This window comes from Charadrius vociferus, unplaced genomic scaffold (assembly GCF_000708025.1).
Source record: "Charadrius vociferus isolate BGI_N301 unplaced genomic scaffold, ASM70802v2 scaffold259, whole genome shotgun sequence".
Classification (NCBI taxonomy): domain Eukaryota; kingdom Metazoa; phylum Chordata; class Aves; order Charadriiformes; family Charadriidae; genus Charadrius; species Charadrius vociferus.
The window spans coordinates 9,037,288-9,055,623 of record NW_009661368.1 but is presented as its reverse complement, the minus strand read 5'-3'; the positions used below and the strand labels follow the sequence as shown (position 1 = coordinate 9,055,623).

The 18,336-nt window shown below is 42.6% G+C and overlaps 1 protein-coding gene across 6 annotated transcripts in view; it reads left to right on the top strand.

Moving 5' to 3' along the window:
• Positions 1-18,336, top strand: part of GNAS (GNAS complex locus) — a 91,989-nt gene that overhangs the window by 14,408 nt on the left and 59,245 nt on the right. For 2 of the 6 annotated variants that reach the window (XM_009893473.1, XM_009893469.1), the window contains exon 3: positions 4,617-4,633. The exons of 2 other annotated variants lie outside the window; for them this stretch is intronic. In XM_009893473.1, coding sequence (XP_009891775.1) covers positions 4,617-4,633 — 17 coding nt within the window. Of the gene's footprint in view, positions 1-4,616; positions 4,634-7,374; positions 7,384-16,153; positions 16,163-18,336 lie in introns of all 6 variants that reach the window. 2 more of the 6 variants (XM_009893470.1, XM_009893471.1) reach the window with 2 other exon arrangements.

Here is an 18,336-nt window from a genome sequence, read left to right as displayed (position 1 = left end):
GTCTGTCTGGAATCCCCGAGCGGTGTGCCACTAAGCTACCGGTGAATTGAGCTGTCCCACAAGTTTTGCTTTGGAGGACTGTTGGTCCTGGTCACAATTTAATGCTTTCCTTCCCACTCATTTTTTTCTGAAGGTGGTGGTCTTAGAAATGCACTTATTCCACTTTTGGGTGAGAGTGGTAAAAAAGGGATGTACTGCAAATGTGTCAGAAACAGGGATATGTCAAGTCGCAGTTGTATTTATACACAAACCAGGGTGTGTTCTGAACAGCACACTGTGCGTGGAGGACGTCGTACGTGTGTCGGACATGCTTCAGACATACATGGCTTTTACACGCAGCGTGTTTTGCGCTAAGTCCTGTGCGTACACACTGGATGTCCACGTTAGGCGTGTTTTGTCAAGGGGTTTCCATTTTGCCTTTGTTCAGGATAAAATGAACAAGAAGAAACAGTATAGTATAGGAGGCGTTTCTGTGTGATGCAGATGGACACAAAAAATGAGCACTCAGTGTGCAAATTCACAGCTTACCGTTGCATGGCGACTTCTTGCTGTCCTGCTTCCGCAGGATTATAGGATGTTTTAAAGGTAGTGTGATACTTTAGGCTGTTACTAAGAGAACATACGCATTTTGAATTGCAGTCTGCATGTTTGTTGTCTGCAATCGCAGACCCAGAGGAGTGTCTGCCTGGGAAGAGTTGTTTTTTGCCGTATGTGAGAGAGGAGTGGTATGTTATTCACCAACTGCAGTTGCAGTAAATTTGAGTCAGCTGGTGGTAGGTTACTTGTTGCTTTTAATGTGAGATCTAAAAACAGTACCAGATAATTCTAGATTTAAGGATAAATTGAATTAATGAAGGCATACAAAAGAACTACACATGGAAATGTTTAAAACCTAGTGAAAAAACATGCCAGTGTTATGTAGTATTTTTACCACGTCCAACATCTAAGGTTTATTTGTGTTGGACTAAAATTTCTTTTGACGTACTGCAGCTAATAGGGGTAATTTAGAGATAGAAAAGTAGTCTGTGTGTGTGATGTGTATATAAAACCTGTTTGTAGTGGTGGTATTTTTATCCTCATCTCTTAAGAGAAAAAGACCAGTCCTAGCTCGTGCTTTTTTGTAGTGCGTAAAATGCGTGGATTTTGGCAGCTGTCTTTAGCCTCTGGGCTTGCAGGTACGTTTGTCTGTGCAAGATGTGTGTAATTACTATACATATGTGGTGTGTTAGCTGCTGCACCGATATTGCCATGTAAACTTAGTTGCCCTTCTCTATATGTATGTGTTCTCTGTATATCTAGTTTAAAAAGGGTAAATATTATAAACTGGTTGCTCAAGAGCAGTATGCTATAAAAAAAGTAATAAGCACATCAGTAAAAGTGTTGGAGGTAGCAATAAAACTGCACTATAATCCTTCTACCAATTTATTGAACTCTAACTGTTGTTATCTGTGACAGTTAACTGCTGCGTATTGTATGTTAACCCTTTGTATAGTAGTTGTATATGGAGTGGTACTCAATACGACTGCAGTGCCTTAAACTTCAGGTTTTCAAGCAAATGTGTCATCTAATTTGATAGTATCCGCAGTTTGTTTGTTGCTCTTCTCTTTTTGTCTAGCTTTTGTTTCAACAAAAAAGGACACCAAGTTACTTTGTGGAGAACATCGTTGCAAAAATAAACATCCTTTTTGTAAAATGAAAGTAAATACATGACTTATTTCATATTTTTCTTCAGTCTTTAAAAATAGTAATACTGCAAAAGGTGGTAAACATTTAAACATTGAAGTCTCCACTTCTTGAATTAGATTTTTTTTTTAAGAAGCTTTGTTTGGAAGTACTATAAAAGTGACTACAGTGGGGTTGTATGTTGCTGGACCTCTGAATTCTCTGTTAACTCTGAGGAGATCTGATGAATCACGATTTGGTAGAAGGCAACTTGCACATCCCCTTGCAGTTGGGGCGTGTGAAGGGGGTCGGTAAACGCAGTGCATCGTCTGCCACGGTGTACTTCTGTCACTGCTGGGACCTCCCGCAGCCTGTATAAGGACTGGGCATCACCTAGGTGGTGCTCAGGGGCGCGGGGTGTGAGCGGGGTGCGGGTCCGGGCAATGAGGTGTGGGTCTGGGCAGCGCTGATCTGGTGCCGGAGCGGCTCAGGCACTTGTCACGGAACTGCAGCGCGGGGCTCCTGCGTGGTGCTGGCTGTCACGGGCTGGTTGCAGTTCCTGGAGCCATTCGCATGTGCTTAATGTTCACTAACAGCTGAGTTTGTAAGCTCAGGAGTGCGGCTGTGGGTATTTTGGAAAGGTGCATAGCGGCTGTATGATGCTAAGTGAGGTGAAATGATAAAGGATTGCTTCTCATTAAATACAAGGAGTCTCTCTCAGTCTAAGGTTTAAATTTTCCAAAGTTCATTTTCCACAAGTGTTTGTTCATATTTAAAAATGTCCTACGACGTCTTCATACTGTTGACGGAGTTGGATGTTGAGACTATAGCTCTTATAATTCAGTTGTCTGTTGCCTTGGCACAGAGGTGGAGTTTATATATGCTGTTGTAGCCAGCGTCCCTTAATTCCGAGAAGATCTTGAAAACGGCAAGCAATTACGTTTGAAGTTTGGATCTCATGATGTCAATACAGATATGTAGTAAAATATTCCAGGGTGTGGTGATACTTAATCATTAATGATTGAGACTTGGGGCATTTCCTGAATATTAATGCTGGGTATGAATGTTGATTGCCCAAGGTGAAGTTATTACCCAGTTACTTATTCTCTCCCCTCTCCTTTTTTATTGATTCCTAATAGAGTAATGATAAATGCATCGTTAGGTCAGACAAACGTTTGAAGCAATCTCTGAGGCACGGTGCTCGAGACAGAATGCTCTCACTACCTTCGTACCTTGCGGATTGCATAATTGTCAGGTAGTGTGAAAATGCTTATTTAGGTTTTTTTTGCCCTGTACCACTTAATTTGTAGTTACTTAACTCAGTCTGACTTGTCCACTGGGATTTTCCCCTCAGAGTCACCTGGTAAAATTCAGCACTGTCTTAGGCTTCTGGTTTGGAATGATGAAGCTGGTAGAGAATTTGCTCTAATTGTGTGAGTGTAACTGCCACTAAGGGTAAACTAATGCAATGCCACTCTTTGGATGTACTTTAATACTTAATCTGCTCCTTAGGAAAGGTTGAGGATTGACTAGCTAATGTCAGTACGGTGCTTTATAAAAAACCTACTCGTAAAAATGTTTATGACTAGGTTTACGTGATTTATGATTTTAGAGAAATGAAGCTTTTCTCTGCCAACGCCAGCTATTAATAACCTACTGAAATAACAAGACTTAAACATTTCATAAGTGTATTTGGAACATGCAGCATATGCAGTTGGTTACATTGTGTTCTATAGAAGGTCTGAACTCCTGAAAAGTCTTGCTTAATTGCTGCACGAAAGTACGGGAGGAGATGCCAGTGAATATCATTACGCTGTAGGTAGATATATGGTGTTATCTGATTTCCAGGTAGTAGAGTCATAGGGCATTTCTGCATAGTGTTTGCCTGTGTTGAAAATACGCTCTTGTAGCTTGTGGGAATAAACTTGGTTTCTCTTTCTGGTAAACTTTTTGTGGAGAAAGATTTTGTAATTCTGTATGTTAAACATTTTGGAGGAAGGTCTTGTCTGTCTTGCTGTGCGTTAGTGATTAACAAAGCGGGGCGCATCCTTCCTGTTCTCCTCCCGCTAGCTGGGGAGGCATCTGGAGGGAGCGTGGTCTGCGCAGATGGAGCCACAGCGCCCGTCGGCCCTCGTGCCTCGGCGGGAGCGTGCCCGGCCGGCCGGCTCTCCTCACCTGTGTCTCCCCGCTGCACGTCAGCGGCTTTCTGACAGCATACCTTCCCCCAGGTACAGTCCAACGCGTTCTTGCAACACAAAAAGGGACGAATAAAAAAGTTTGAGGACTGCTGTTTCGCAAAGTTGACAAACAGGGCTGAGAACTGTGGCTGCAGGTGGCCGAGGGACGGAGCCCCACTGGTGAGCTGCACCGCGCTGCGCTACTGCAGCAGCCGAGTTACAGCAGTACCCCTGACAAGGTTGGCGACATTCAGAATTTTACGGATACTGATGAGTTGTCATTTTTGTAAATTTTTGGTTTTTTAATGAAATTTGTGGTACTAAGCACACATTTTCTGTAACACAGTGGCAAAAACATCTTGGTCTGCTGAAATTTCTAGGAAGAGAATTTCTAAGAATCCATGCCACGCTAGGTTAGACCAATTGTTTTTTGTGGTCCGGTATCATGTGTCAGAAATGGCACTTACAGAGGATTAGGGGAAAAGCGTAAGAGAAAGATTCGCAGTGATTCCTCTTCAGGTCTCTTGCCAAGTTCTGCCACTGGCACTTTAGGAACTCCAAGAAGCGAGATTCATAACAAGTTTTGAAGTTAAGTCACATTCAGTATGTTTTTCTGTTTCTTTAAAGAGACTAGTACTTGAATAAGCTAAAAGGTCCTCTTTTCCCTTTGAAGTTTCTTGGTTTCCCTTTTTCATTTTATTGTCCATGAACAGAATGCAAATTGGGCTGCCCAGTTAATACCTCTGCATTAGCTGGGATGCCGCCGTGGTTAATGAGATTCAGATGGAGCCAAGGTATCCCCAGCTTCTCTGGGCTTTCGGTATGGTCCTGTTGCAGCCAAGGCAGCAGCTGGTTGGGTCAATAATTGTGCCCAAGCGATACTGTTTAAGTGACTTCAGTGTTATAACTTCCAGCAGTATACACGCTCGCTTGAGATTATTTTCTTCAGGTGTGTATAAGTTTCTCATTTAATCAACATTATTAATATTTAAAGGACCATAAGTTGTGAAAGTAACTGGACATTGTAGCAGAGCGCTATATATTCTAACTGATGTGATGGGTATCAGCAAATCGTTTCTCACATAACTCCTTTAGCCTAATACTCTAATTTATTGTACACTGTCATTATGACCTATATCTTTTACTTTTTTGATACCATTTAGAAATGTCAGGTCAGGGCTAGGACACGATAACTGTGCCATTGTCATAGTTTGACTTAAATTACAGCAGTATAATTTCCCTTTTATCAGGGGAAATGATAATAAATGTGCTTATTCAGGTATAATTAATTTTCAATTTTGAGCTCAGTAAAAGGTCATTCTTGCTGGTTGAGTCCAAATATATGCAGACGTTGAGTACAGTAAAGTGCAAGTTGCTTCACTGCATCCATTGTGACTTCCAGACTTCTCGACAAGACCTGTTTGGAATTTTTCCAGTTAAATTGTGTTACATTGGAGAAGGTGCTAATTTGGATCTGAAATGTTTGTCCAAACCATCAATGAACTTTCCTGTTTCTAAATGGTACCTTCCTGGTTAAATGAACTTCCTGGTACTAAAGGTGTGGGATTCCCTGGAAATCCAGATCATGGTGGGTTGTGGCCTGTGGGGAACGTTCTTTGCTTCTCAAAACAGCATTTCTGAAGCAGATTTAAAAAAAAAAAAGTATATATTTTTGCATCTTACTTGAAATGTTTATGGTTTTACTATTGGTGTTTTAAATGGGAAAAACTTTCATTTTGTTGGTGTTTGTTTTCAACAACCTATTTGTTACCTTGAGCAGTTGTTTGAGTCTTCTGGTTTATACCTGGCGCTGCGGCTCGGGTTTGCGCGGGGGGACTGGGCGGGCGGTGCGTGGGGCTGGGGGTGCTCCGCTCCACGGGGTGCGCGCTGCCACTGCTCCGCCTGCCGCTGCGTGCTGGGCAGCAGTCCGCCTGAGAGGAAACTCATGTGGAAAAACTACTCTGCCAGCTTTAGGAAAAAAAATTGCTTACGAAGTACTGTCTGGTGAGATGGAGCTGCCTGGCCCGGGGCGGGTTTCGGAAGCCCACGGGGGCCGGAGCTGGCGGCTCTCTGCCCATCGCCCGGCTGGCCCGGGCCGGCCTGGGGGAGGTCAGGCGTCCGTCCCGCGTGCCCAAACCCATCGCCGGGTGCCGTATTCACCGCAGCTTTTGTCACTAAAAATAGCTCACTGTAATACAGTGAAGGAACTATAAAATTGAATTGTGAAAGTACTGTTCTCTTACTATGCAGTTTAAATGAATGGGCACAATGGGAAATAGAGTATTTAGGTAAGGGAAATGTGTATCATGTCTGTGGATTCATTTCTACAGCTCCTCTCTGCTGAAGGGAAGATTTTATTTTTTTTCCTATTAAATGTGTGAGATTTTTTTTACTAAAACATTTTGCCAGTTAACTTGTAATACTGTTTTAAGTAGATTGACTTAATCCAGTGCAAAATTATTTCAGAAGCAGCAGTACAGAAACTTGCGCTCCTTTCAGTAAATGGACTCCGACTTTTCTGTGAATAGAGCCCTCGATGGCCAGGAATAAAATACGTGGTTGTAATGGGCTTTAGTTGACCGTGTCTCCTAAAGTCAGGCTGGCAAGAAGAATGGGTGGTGGAACCTGTTGCCTGAAACAGTCCTCCCTGACACTGCCTGAAGAATTTCACTAATGAGTTTGATGTGATGATGACTATATCTGTGCTTGGGAGGAGGTAAAAGTATATTTTTTGTTGTTGCCTGGTAATGTTTGATGTTTATTTTTAAATATCTTTCGTATATTCACTTCTGTTAGTGCAAAACTTTTAGTAACTGGAAAAGAAATGAAAATATTTCTTATCATATTAAATATAATTCTAGAAACCAGTGTGATGCTTTAAAGGCAGCTATTGCCTGATACGTGCTGAACTGGGGGTCCTACTTCTTGCTAATCTTCTTTCAGAAAAACCTTTGTGTACTGTCAGGAACTATTTACGTATTTGATTTTTGTTCAGTTTTCAACATTGGTTTCCAGTCTAGGTAGAAAATAGAATATAATCTTACAAACTCCAGGCAGAAGATCAGTGTTTGGATGGCTTTTCTAATTGATCATATGTTGGGGGCAGTTTCTCATGGGCTGAGTCGTCTTCCTATGGGCAGAGCAGTTCTTGTCCAGCGCTGCCGTGTGGGGTCTCCTCTCCGGGCTCCCCCCGCTGGGAGGGGTGCGGAGTAAGGGTGAAAACCAGTTGGAGTGCGCTGTAGGTAGAGGCGGCTGCAGAGGGAGGTGGTTGTGGCGTTAGCAGGGCGTAGTATGCTCTGCCCTGGTTTTTGTAGCCCTCTTCTGCAGACCTGAGGTGGGCAAAGTGGGGGTTCTGCTTGGGTTCGCTGTCCTCTTCTCTTCTGATTGCAATTACATATGCAAATAAGTATTGCATCATTTTTTAATTGTTTGTTTTTTCTTAAAGTGTGGACATGGCAGATGGTTTATAAACGTACTTATATAAACTCTGCAGAAATTAAAAATCCAGACCGTCAGAGGTAAATGGTACTCAGAGTTCGGGCTCGTTCCCAGTGTGGTGCAGCCTTTGAGACTGGTTTTGTTTTGGTGTCAGGTTGCTTTTGGAGAATTTTGTGCACAAATTTGATTATTTGCACTTCTGCCTTATGCTTACGCTTTCCAGTGCTGGCTTTGAAATTCACCATGGTTGATCTCTTGTGGAAACTTGATTGTAATTAAACAATTTCTGTGTTAGCTCTTGGGCTGTTGGGAGAGTAACTTCGCTTGTGTCGGTGTGCCACGCTGTGTGTACATACATTGGAGCTTTACTGAGTGTATGAGGAAAGTGTGCTAACACCTACGATTTAAATTTCGTTTTGAATAAGTTTCAAGTTTAATTTGGCTATACTTAAAGTCTGCCTTTCTTAAGATCCTGATTTCTTTAAGTGATTTTTCACTCCTGCTACTTTGTGAGGGACTAAAACAGAAAAAACTCTTGCCAAATGAGAAACTGATTGTTCAAAAACGCTGGCAATTGCACAAGTAAGGTGAAATGGAAACTTTTCCTCCCCTAATTTTACACTTTCATGAGACCTAGGTGTTGGTTGTATCAACAGGAGATTTTAAAATATCAGAAATCAAATTTTAAAACTTAGATCCTTTTGTATGGGGAGGGTCTGTGCTTCCTTGACTTTTCTGTTTAAGGCTAATAATCACAAAAGTTTCCTGTGAGCTGCGTAGGAGACGTGAATGCTTTGGTTGTTCATTTAACAGATACAAACTCTACCTTTTTCTGTTATACTGAGGGCAGCCTTGACTTGAAATGAACGCCCCTTCACTCTGCCTGAGCCCAGGCTATGGCAGCTCAGAGCTGTCGGACTGGGGCACGCTCACCTCGCGGGCAAAGCCCCTTCTCCCGCCGAGGAGAGCATCGCTCGGCGCCGTGGGGGCCTTGGGGCAGCCGGGGCGTTGCGGGTGCTGTCTGCAGGGGGCTGAACAGCACCAGAGGGGTGGGGACACCTCTCGTAAGAAAAAGCAGCTGTTGGTTTAGACCAACAAGCTTTTTGCTGCTGACATTTCTTCTAGAACGATGCTAAGACTTCAACAGGGTTTTCCCTGCTGGGCTCCCTCTGGGCAGCCCTGTTCAGTGCCCACGGCAGTACCGCGTGGTCGTGGCTGGTCTGCGCGCTTCCCAGCTACGGTGGGCAGTGCCGCCTGCGGCTCGTGCAGCCTCGAGCTTTGGCACAGTCTCGTCTCGGTGAAAATGTGGTAACATCAGTGATATGGGAGATGCTATTTAAATAGCAATGCAGTCGGGTTACTTGGAACTCTGTATGCGGGAGTTTTAATTTTGTTATACAAATGCTCTTCTAATGGAAAATAACTCGTGTTGAATTTTGCTTGTCTTAATTCTCATTGTCTTACATCATGATGTAGTTGCTTCTTCCTATGCAGAACTGAACAAGAAGTTGTGTGACTGTGGCGTTAACAAACCTGTCTTTTATAAACATGAGGTTGGGTGTTAGTCTGCGCAGCTCCATGTGAGCTGTAAGAATAAACCTCAGCGTTTCGGGGCAACGGAGCTAGGTGGTTTGTTTATAGTGAATGCCGGTAGACTTGCTCTGTTGAGGATTACCTGCTCACTGACACTTGTGCTAGATGTAAGGGAAGATCATTTAACAGAGATTGGGACTTTGGAAAAAATATTTTAAAATTGTCCTGAATTAAAGAAGAAACTGAATTCAGTTTGGAACAAAATCAAACTCTGTGTGTAAATCTAGACTAACAGAGCGCTGATTAATCAATACGTTACTGGAAGCTGTGAGGACACAGTGAAGTTCACAAGATGAACTACATTTCTTATTTTAAAGACAGAAAAACGTGTTAAAAGCATTGAACATTATTAACCTGAAATAAAGATCTCCTTAGTTGAGAGTTGTGTGTGATACTGAGGAATTCGCTTAGAGAAGAGTAATGCCATCTAGGTTTTTTTGCAGGCTGGTGTTTTTTTGGTTTGCTTTGCTTTTTGGCTTCTGGTGTATAGGAGTCTAATATGATGCTTTGCCCTCCAGAATGTTTTTTGGAGAAAAGCTTACTTCTGTTATAGTTCTTCTGAATTGCCTTTGGGAGACAGTCACTTTACCTCTGTTCCCTCGAGGATGAGGGTAATAAGCCTGTGCTCTCGCACAGTGCTGCTGTGATAGATGGACACAAGTGAAGCAGAAGTAGTAGAAGACAAACTCATTTGTTATACAAAATTAATAATAAAAAAACTATTGTGATAACTTTAAAAGCTTTTCAAGTTAGAAATAGTTTTAATAATAATTCTGACAATTAACAGTAGTAGTGCTACAAAATGTGTTGATGTACCCCACCAGACACACTGTTTTAATAAGCTGAGAATTCTGGCAAAAATTAGAGACTCTGCAGTGACATAGATTCAGAGCATTCTCTTCTTGAATTGTATTTAAGGGAATTTTAGTCCCCTAGTAGTGCACTTCATTTTCTGTAAATTCCATCTAATAAGTAGTAGTATATAATTCTCTTGCTGAAGATATCTCAGAAAATATAATCCACACCAAAGCTGTTTATTTTTGTGTTCTCTTTGTTGCATGTTCACGAGCAAGTAAGAAAAAAAAAAAAAAAAGAAAAAAAAGAAAAAGAAGAAAGGGGGGAGGGAGGGGAATAAAATAGCAAAACCCAAACCAAAACACACATTTGTTCTCAATCGTACTTGTTGACAAACCAAGGAGTGAAATAGCTGTGTTAATCTTAAGTTCTATTAGGGACAGTCAGAGCAAAAACTATGCTGTACCAAATTTTGATTGGCAGCAATCAGGAAGGGAATAAATTGTAGTTCAAAGGTCTGGGACAGCATTAGAATCAAGACAGACCTTCAGGTGGTGGACCTGCATGGCCTTCGTTTTCCCTGCACTTGAAAAGAAGTTCTGAGTCCCCCCAACTTGCATTGCAGGAGAAGCAGAGCAGGTCACCTCGCTGCGCCCGCCGGCTGGTGTGCGGTGTGACACGCGGGGGAGGGAAAGGCAAATAATAACCAGCCTTAATTTTATTCCACTCTGAAGTGAAGAAAAGGTTTGGAATTCTTGAAATGTTTGGCAGGAGGTATTTGTTTCCCCGTTAGCCATACGTTCCCCTTCCACATCTGTTACTGACCGGGGACTTGGTAGTCAGGCGACGGGAACGTCGCCTTGCCTTTGGTATGGGGGAGAGCCGCTCCCCGGGAACAGCGAGGGTTTCATTGACTTGGGCTTCTCCGTTGTTTGTTTCAGAGCAGATATTACTTGATGTTATATTAGAAGCTGTTAAAATTCAGTGTACACTGGGACAATATGTCTAACCAATTTTTTTCTGGAGCTTTTGCTACTTACGGGTGCAGGGATAAAACTAGATGACTCTTGTGTGTTATTATTTGGTGAGACAGATTTGATCCCCTGGAAAATGTCTGTAGAGGATTTTTCAAATTGTTCCATTCTCTTCCTTTTTTAGAAAACTGTTTTCTAAAACTTGGTAACAATTTTTGGAACCATATTCAGATAAAACAAAATGCAGAATTTTCTAGTGAGTGGTTTAGAGATAAGTCAGTCGCCTCTGATCTGTGGAGGCTGCCCTAGCTAGAAATTTGCAGAGCGGGTGGTGGTTTGTTTTTTTTTTTTTTTAACATCCTTAACATCAACTGTGTAAAATATTTTAAATAAATCATATTTTTACTTTAAATCTGAATCTGCTCCATATTATACGTGTACGCAAGAGACGCGTACAGCTTTGAATAGCCAAAAGAGGAGTTGTTACAGAGGAGTTACTGAAGGGTTAAGGCAGTTCCAGTTGAACCTGCGTAGCACTGGTGTCTGTACAGACAAGCTTACCTCTGAAAGGCTGTGGTACTAAAGTTTACAGACTGCATGTGGTAACATCTTACTTAAGCAGTGTAACTAGTAGTGAAGTTTTTGAAGTTTTCTGCATAAGACTGCTTAACTGTGATCCCCCCTGTTTTGAACAAAGTGTGATGGGCATAGGTGACGTGCCGTAACGCAGAGCTGTCGGAGAAAGACGGGCAAACTAACGATCTGGGGACAACTTGCACATGAGAACTTGCATCGTATTTTATCTTCAAAGACTGCAGAATAGCTTGCATCTCTGCGTTAACATAAGCAGACCTGTGTTCAACTTACGGTAAATTTTGCTTCCAAAGCTTTTGTGACTTAATTGTTCAGTGGAAGAATGCCATTTTTTCTTCATATAGCATAGGCCATGCAGCATCCTTAAAGGCTCTGCGCGTCCTGGCCCCCATCCATCACACTACTTAAACCATGAGTAGCCCTATTAAAGTTGATAGAATTACTCATGTGCTTAAAATTAAACATGTACTTAAGTGCTTTGATGGATTAGAGCCAAAGTTGTCAGCACCTTGCTTTGTTGTGGGCTGTGCTACACCTGCCTCCCTGCGCACTAGCCTGGGTCTTCAAGGGACATTCTCAGATCTGCTCGTTCCAATATTTAGTTACTCTGTGTTCTGAAAATGCAGTTTACATGCACAGTTGTAGTAAATTCATACACTGGAAGTATAAATACATGACTACAGCTCTTGAAATGTAACAGTACTTGACGAATTTCACAAGATTTTTTTCTGGGGATTTTGGGTGGGAATGTTGTGCTAATTGTTTGCGTGGAAACGTGACATCTGTAACGTTTTTCACAAAACTATCTTTCTGTTGAAATCTGGATTTTAATAAAGCGTATAATGGAAATCACCATTTAGCTATTACGGCACATTGCTAAGGATGACTGTGAACTTGAACTTCCCAAAAGCTAGGATCAGTAGGGGCTGTTCTAGTTTCTGCTGGTAATGCTGAGTTTGTAAGCATTTAGGCAGTTCTTTAAGGCTTATAACTGCAGTTGCATGTACCTGACAGCTCTTCATCCTTGGAGATAACTGTTGAAATCTTCTGTGATTCAGACTTTGTCAATGGTAAAAATTCCAGATTTTACAGCTGTAAAGAAAACAGTTGATTCGGTGAAAGCAGTCCGATGCTGCTGTGAGAAATGGGTGGTGAACAAAACATTTACCACTAATATCTCACTGAAATCTGAGGTCAGCTTTCAGTGCCAGCTGCATAGTTCAATAAACAGTTCCTGTGTTCCTCTCCAAATTGTCCCCCCTGTTTTTTGGGTGCTGAAAGTCTGTATTCACCGCCTGAACTGCTTTCCTCTGCAGACTGTCATTCTCAACTTTCAGGCTATCAATACTAAATCCTGCAGCATATAGAAAATGTAGAGGTTTGGCTCATTGAGAATTTAATTGAATTTTTAAAACATAACAGGGAAAAATGGTGAAATATGTTAGATAATTATTTTTTATTTGAGTGAAGCAAAAGCAAAATTTTCAGGAAAACGGAGTCATGTTGCAGGCCATTTCACAGTGAATGGGAAGCGTTCTTTGTTTCATTCCTTGATTAATATTTGGAACTGACTTTTAAATTTAAATTAATAGTTGAGTATTTCATGGTGGAATGTGTATTTTGAATTTTTGTGGTTGAACTCTATGATCTTAAAGGTCCCTTCCAACCTAGATGATTCTATAATTCTGTGATTCTGCCCTAACTCACAAACGTGATTTTTTTTTTTTTTTTTTTTTTAAACTATCAGTTGGTAGCAAATATCTCTTTGCATGTACCTGTTTTTAACTGTTACTCATCAGACGACTCAGTGACTCTTTGTGTTTGCTCTGATCAGGTGTAGCTGTAAGAATTTCTGTGGTCAAATCGCATTCAGACTTGAATCTGTATGAGCACATGTGCATTTGAATATTGCAATCATTTTCCCAGATGGAATGTTAGCAAACCTTCATTGCATAAAAAATTTTTTTGAACAACTTAAGCATTTGTTCCCAATGAGCAAAACAGGAGCTATTTCAGTTGTTCTCTTAGTGAAATTGGAGAGTTCTGTTATCACATTTGAAGCTCTCTGTGTATTTTAGTGGCCTTTAGGCATGTTAAATGAAGAGATTGGAAAGGTGGAGTGAGAGTAAAAGTAGGCAATTCAGACAAAAATTACAGTGAAAACATGTTTTGTAGAATTTGCCCTGTTTCTGGTAGGACACCACATTGTATGAATTTGAGCCTTCCTTTTTTCTGTTGCCCTGCTGACATCTGCGCCTTACCCGCCAACATGCGGGGTTTGGGTTAGGAACCCGGGGTTTTGTCACGGCTAGAGGCAGCCACCTTGCAGATCGCCTGTCTATAGTACCACATGCCAGAAGTGTGTCAGATGATAATGGAGATCATAATCACTGAAAAATCAAGAGATTTGTCAGGCTGATCATCTTCCACCTGTCTCACTGCGGTCTTCCCTGCTGCGCTGCGCCCTGCGGGGGCCTTGGGCTGCTCTGCCTGTGCTTACTTGGCATCCCGTGTTCCAGCCGGTTTTGGTTTAGGGCTGCTTTCCGTTTAGTATTGGCACTTAGCCAGCTGTGTACTTTTTGGGTTTTAAGTAGCAATGGCTATTGGTCATTAGCCATTACAGGGGCTATTCCTCTCATTCTTGCACACGAGACCCTGAAGAGCTCTGGGACGTGATTGCCCTCTTTGGAAAGCTTCGTACCCGGTCCTGGTTGAAGCAATGACCAGAGTGCAGACATTTCCAAAGCAGCGTCGGAGCAAATGAAATTTGTGGGGCACTCATCAAATTGATGTTTCAAAGCTTAGACGAAAGTCCTTTGAAAGTGCCTGAAAACTAAGGCAGGAAGGTGGTTCCCGGTAGCGCTGCCGTTACCTGCCTGTATTTTAAAGCGGAGTCTCTGCAGGACCAAGGGGGAAGTGATGAACAGCGCTGCAGATACCCCAGGTGTAACAGAAGGTGCTGCTGACCCGCGGATACTGCAGTGTCTGGTCGGTATGTGCTTGCACAACAGTGTTTTTTCTGGACATGAGGAGAACGATAAACCCGGTTGGGTGACTCGGGAGACCCCGGTGGGTGGGAGCTGCTGTGGGGGATGGAGCTTGAAACAGCGGAGAGTACGTCCTGGGAGGTCTGCTGTGCTGTGCGTCGCTGCTACTGCACAGTTGGACATGAGTGTTTCAAAAAGGTGACAGCCTATATGCATGTTTCCTTTTTTCTGTGTTAATAATGACCACATTCACAGTGCTAAAATACATGAAAATGTCTTTGTGCTTCCTGACAGCAGTTTGAAATGGTTATCTCAAAATACTGAGTTGTACAGCACAGGATGATTCAGCAAGTTGGACTCAAATCCTCCTGGTTCTGCGGCGTCCTCTGTACCAGCAAAGGGTCACAGAGTGTGCTCTGAAGACTGTAGCCTTGTAATTGTTGTATCGAGTACCTAGAGGGAATACTAAACTTTTGAGGACACCTTTTATTATAATATGCTTAATGACCTGTGCTTAGAGCAAGGAAATGGACCCGGTGTGTTATCCTCTGTGTGCACGCCTGAAGAGCTGGAGACCAAGTTTGCAATTTACAAAGTGTTTAATTGCACGGTATTAATTAAAGGTTCTTTGTCAACCTCATACATCACAGAGCTCTTTGTGAGCGCTTCTATTTTCATGCCTTACCTTAACTATTGCTAGTTAATTAGCTGAGGTAAATGGGGTAGCATAAGCAGAATTATCCTTGTTAATATTGGGTCTGTGATGGTCTCTTTGTGCCCGTACAGGTACAAAGGGACCGTAAACCAGTTAAACTGGTTTAATGTAGGAATTTGCAAAGCCGAAGGGGAGCCCCAGGGTGGCTTCAAGCCAGGGTGGCATCTGGGTGCCACCTCCACCCGGGCTGGGCTGTGGCCAGAGGGCACAGGCACAGACCCCCACCCCCCCCCCGGGGCACAGACCCCCCCGGGCACGGACCCCTGGCTGTGGGGAAAGTACAGTACCCCATAACTGTGCACCTGGGAGGGAACAATCAGCACAGGTAACACTAACCCAAACGTTGGGTTAATTAGCTTTATATTTAGGGATGCCTTTTTTTAGAGTTTTATAGTGATTTCATTACGGTGCTGTTCCCTAAGATCAGAAACAAGTCCTGCCCCCAGCTCCTAACGCTCCAGTGTAAATAACCATCAAACCTGACATCATCGTTGCTTTCACATTTCTACGTTTTAAGTCTGTTTCTTGATGGTTACTTTTATTGTGAAGGTTGTGATGTGTTTGTTATCAATGCTTCAGTAATTCATATTTCTTGCCTTTTAACTTAGAGAGTGATTCTGTCATTCTGTAAGTAGAAGGTGTCTCTTTGCGCTTATATTGCTTGTCATATCTTCATCTGTTTATGGCCACGTATTAAGACATACATGCAACTCATGCAGGTAAATATTGTAATGTATTAAAAAAATACAATGGTAAAGCAGTTTATAATGCTTTTTTCAATCTTTAAAAGGCAGCTTGTATGTACTGTCTGTTCTATGTACTGCGTCCCATGTGATTATACTTCAGGGGATAATTGAACTAAGTTCTCCCAAATAATTTAGATCACAATTAGAACTGTGCAACATAATTATTTTTTAACTGTGTCTTTAAATCAAAGTGTGTCATGACCAAATTATTCCACCTGTTGGGCTTTTCTTTTTCAAAAAGGTGTTATTTACAGAGAAAGTGACTAGTCTATCCTCATAGCTATTCTTTTTCTATTATTATTTCTTCTAACAGTATATAGTCTTTGTTAGCCGGATGATACGATGTGTTATTACCCAGAATCTCAGAGAAATAAGCCCAAGAGTCTTGGCAGTGCAGCGGCTGTTGGGCTGGAAGGTGGTGTCGGCGGCGGAGTGTGGCATTCGGGAGGCGAAGCCGTCCCACCTCCAGCAGCAGCGGGGGGCTGTTCCGTGGGGGAGACGCCCGGTGCGGCCGTGGTCGGTGTTACCAGCACCGTGCTCACTGCCCGGAGTGCTTCAGGTTATGCTAGCCCTGCCCTTGGGGAACTTCGTTCCATCTTACGAGGTGGCAGAGTTATCAAGAGCAAAGTGTTAACGTGGTTAGAAAATGTCTTTGAGTTCTGCTGCAAGCGAGGACCCAACTGGGCCGTCTTTGCTGTGGGGAGCGGTGGGCGCGGAGCTGCCGCGGTGCGGGTGGTGCACGGGCGCTCCCGCCCCATGGCCCCACGTCTGCTCGTCCTTTTCGTTCTTGAACGGTACAAAACAGAAAATCTCTTTGAAGTTGGCAGAATTGCTGAGGTGTCTCTGTGGTGTGACATAAACGAAGAGTTCGATTTGCAAAAGATATTCAGTGGTTTTTGCTACTGCATTTTAGCAGTTCTGTCTGTAAATTTGGTGCTTTGTCATAGGTATAAGATGAATTATTTCAGCTTCACTCTGACTACTCTGGGCACCGATTCTCCCCCGTTTTCGGGTGCCTCTAACTTGGCCTCTGCCCGTCTGCCGCTCTAGCTGTTACATTTTGAGATAATTGCCGTGTAGTTCTGTTAGAAATAACACAGGCTGCTAAACCAAATTTATCTTATTGTTGAATCGTAAAGTACCGCAGAATTCTGGTAATGTAGATTGGTAGCAAAATCTTAATTGAATTTCCTTGCTTGTGGTCTTGCGTCTGAAGCTTTTGACTGCGCTGCTCTGTTTTACGAGGTGGATTGGCAGGTAGTGCCATTCGCGTTTTTGTTAACTTCCATAAGGTGCAGTAAACAAATCTTAATGCAGCTTTTATGGAATGTTTGTGAAACCCATGGGCATGTTTCACTGCATGGGAAGCACCATATTTAGATGAATAGCTGTGTTAAAGCACATGTGCCTGTAGAGCGGGCGACTGCCTGTCGAAGTGCTGAATTGTGTGTTAAAATGAAACCGAAATGCCAACTCTTCGCTCACGGTGCCGTCACCACGGGTGTTCGGAGGTGAGCAGGACTGGGATGGCCACGGCTCCTGCCGGCGCCGTCCCCTCCGCTGGAGGTACTGCCAGCAAACCGGCACCTCTGCTCAAACGCAGCAGCATCGCCGACTCCTCTACAAAGCCAGAGGGAAATCAATTGTTTTGTAAGAGTTTTATTCTGGCTCTCGTACTTGCCGATGGACTGAGTTAACTGGTGGTGCTGTGCGTGGGCAAGGGAGGCTCTTCGCCCCGCAGAGGAGTTGTGTCAGCGAGTGTCACAGCGCGTCAGAAATAGAGTTAATTTATGCATTATAGTGATCACTGAAGGTGATAGAAGCCCGGCTGTTAACAATCTTGTAAGACAAAGGCTAATGCTCTCATTCACGTTGTGTGATTACATTTTAATGTGCCCTGTTAAAACAGTCTGTATATACTCTTGAGGCGCGAACACTTTGCAATACAACTTTAAAGAGAAACTTTCTCCTTTATAATTTGCACCAGCATCCTGATAACTACAAAAAGTTGGGAACGTAATTGGTAAAGAACACTTTAACGTGGTTTTGAGGGATTATTGTGCAATACAAAGGCAGTCGTTTGAAGTCGGTGTCCTTGTGTCGCGTGCTATTGCGAAGATTCAGGGTTCCAGGCAGGCGCACTTGTGGTGAATTAATGTGTACGTGCTATTAAATTGCAAACCGTTATGTGGCATTATTTATTATGCTAAAGCTGCACGTATAAAATCATGTGTTAGAAGAAAAATCAAGAAAGAAAATGACATTTTTCCAAAAGAAAAGCTGATATTTATATCAGCAAATATGCAAAGAACATTCCACTGTTTTGTATTCACATTGTAAGTATTCGTGTTCCAGGGTATGTTCCTTTTTTAGGCCATGTTCATAGTGGGATTAATTGGCAATCATAATTTACCCTCATTAAAAGCCTTTTTATGTTGCATATTATCTGATCAAAGTCTTTTTACTTTCACTCAAATGATCCCACAGCATTAAATTCGCCTCTTCACAGTGTTCTTCATGACATGTCTAATGTTTGGTTCCTAAAATATTCCTGCATTTAAAGTGTTGAGCTTCCTGTATAATCAGGGGATTTGGGGGAGATGTGGGGAGGGTTTCCCCACTAACTTAAATAATTGACATACGTTAAAATGATAG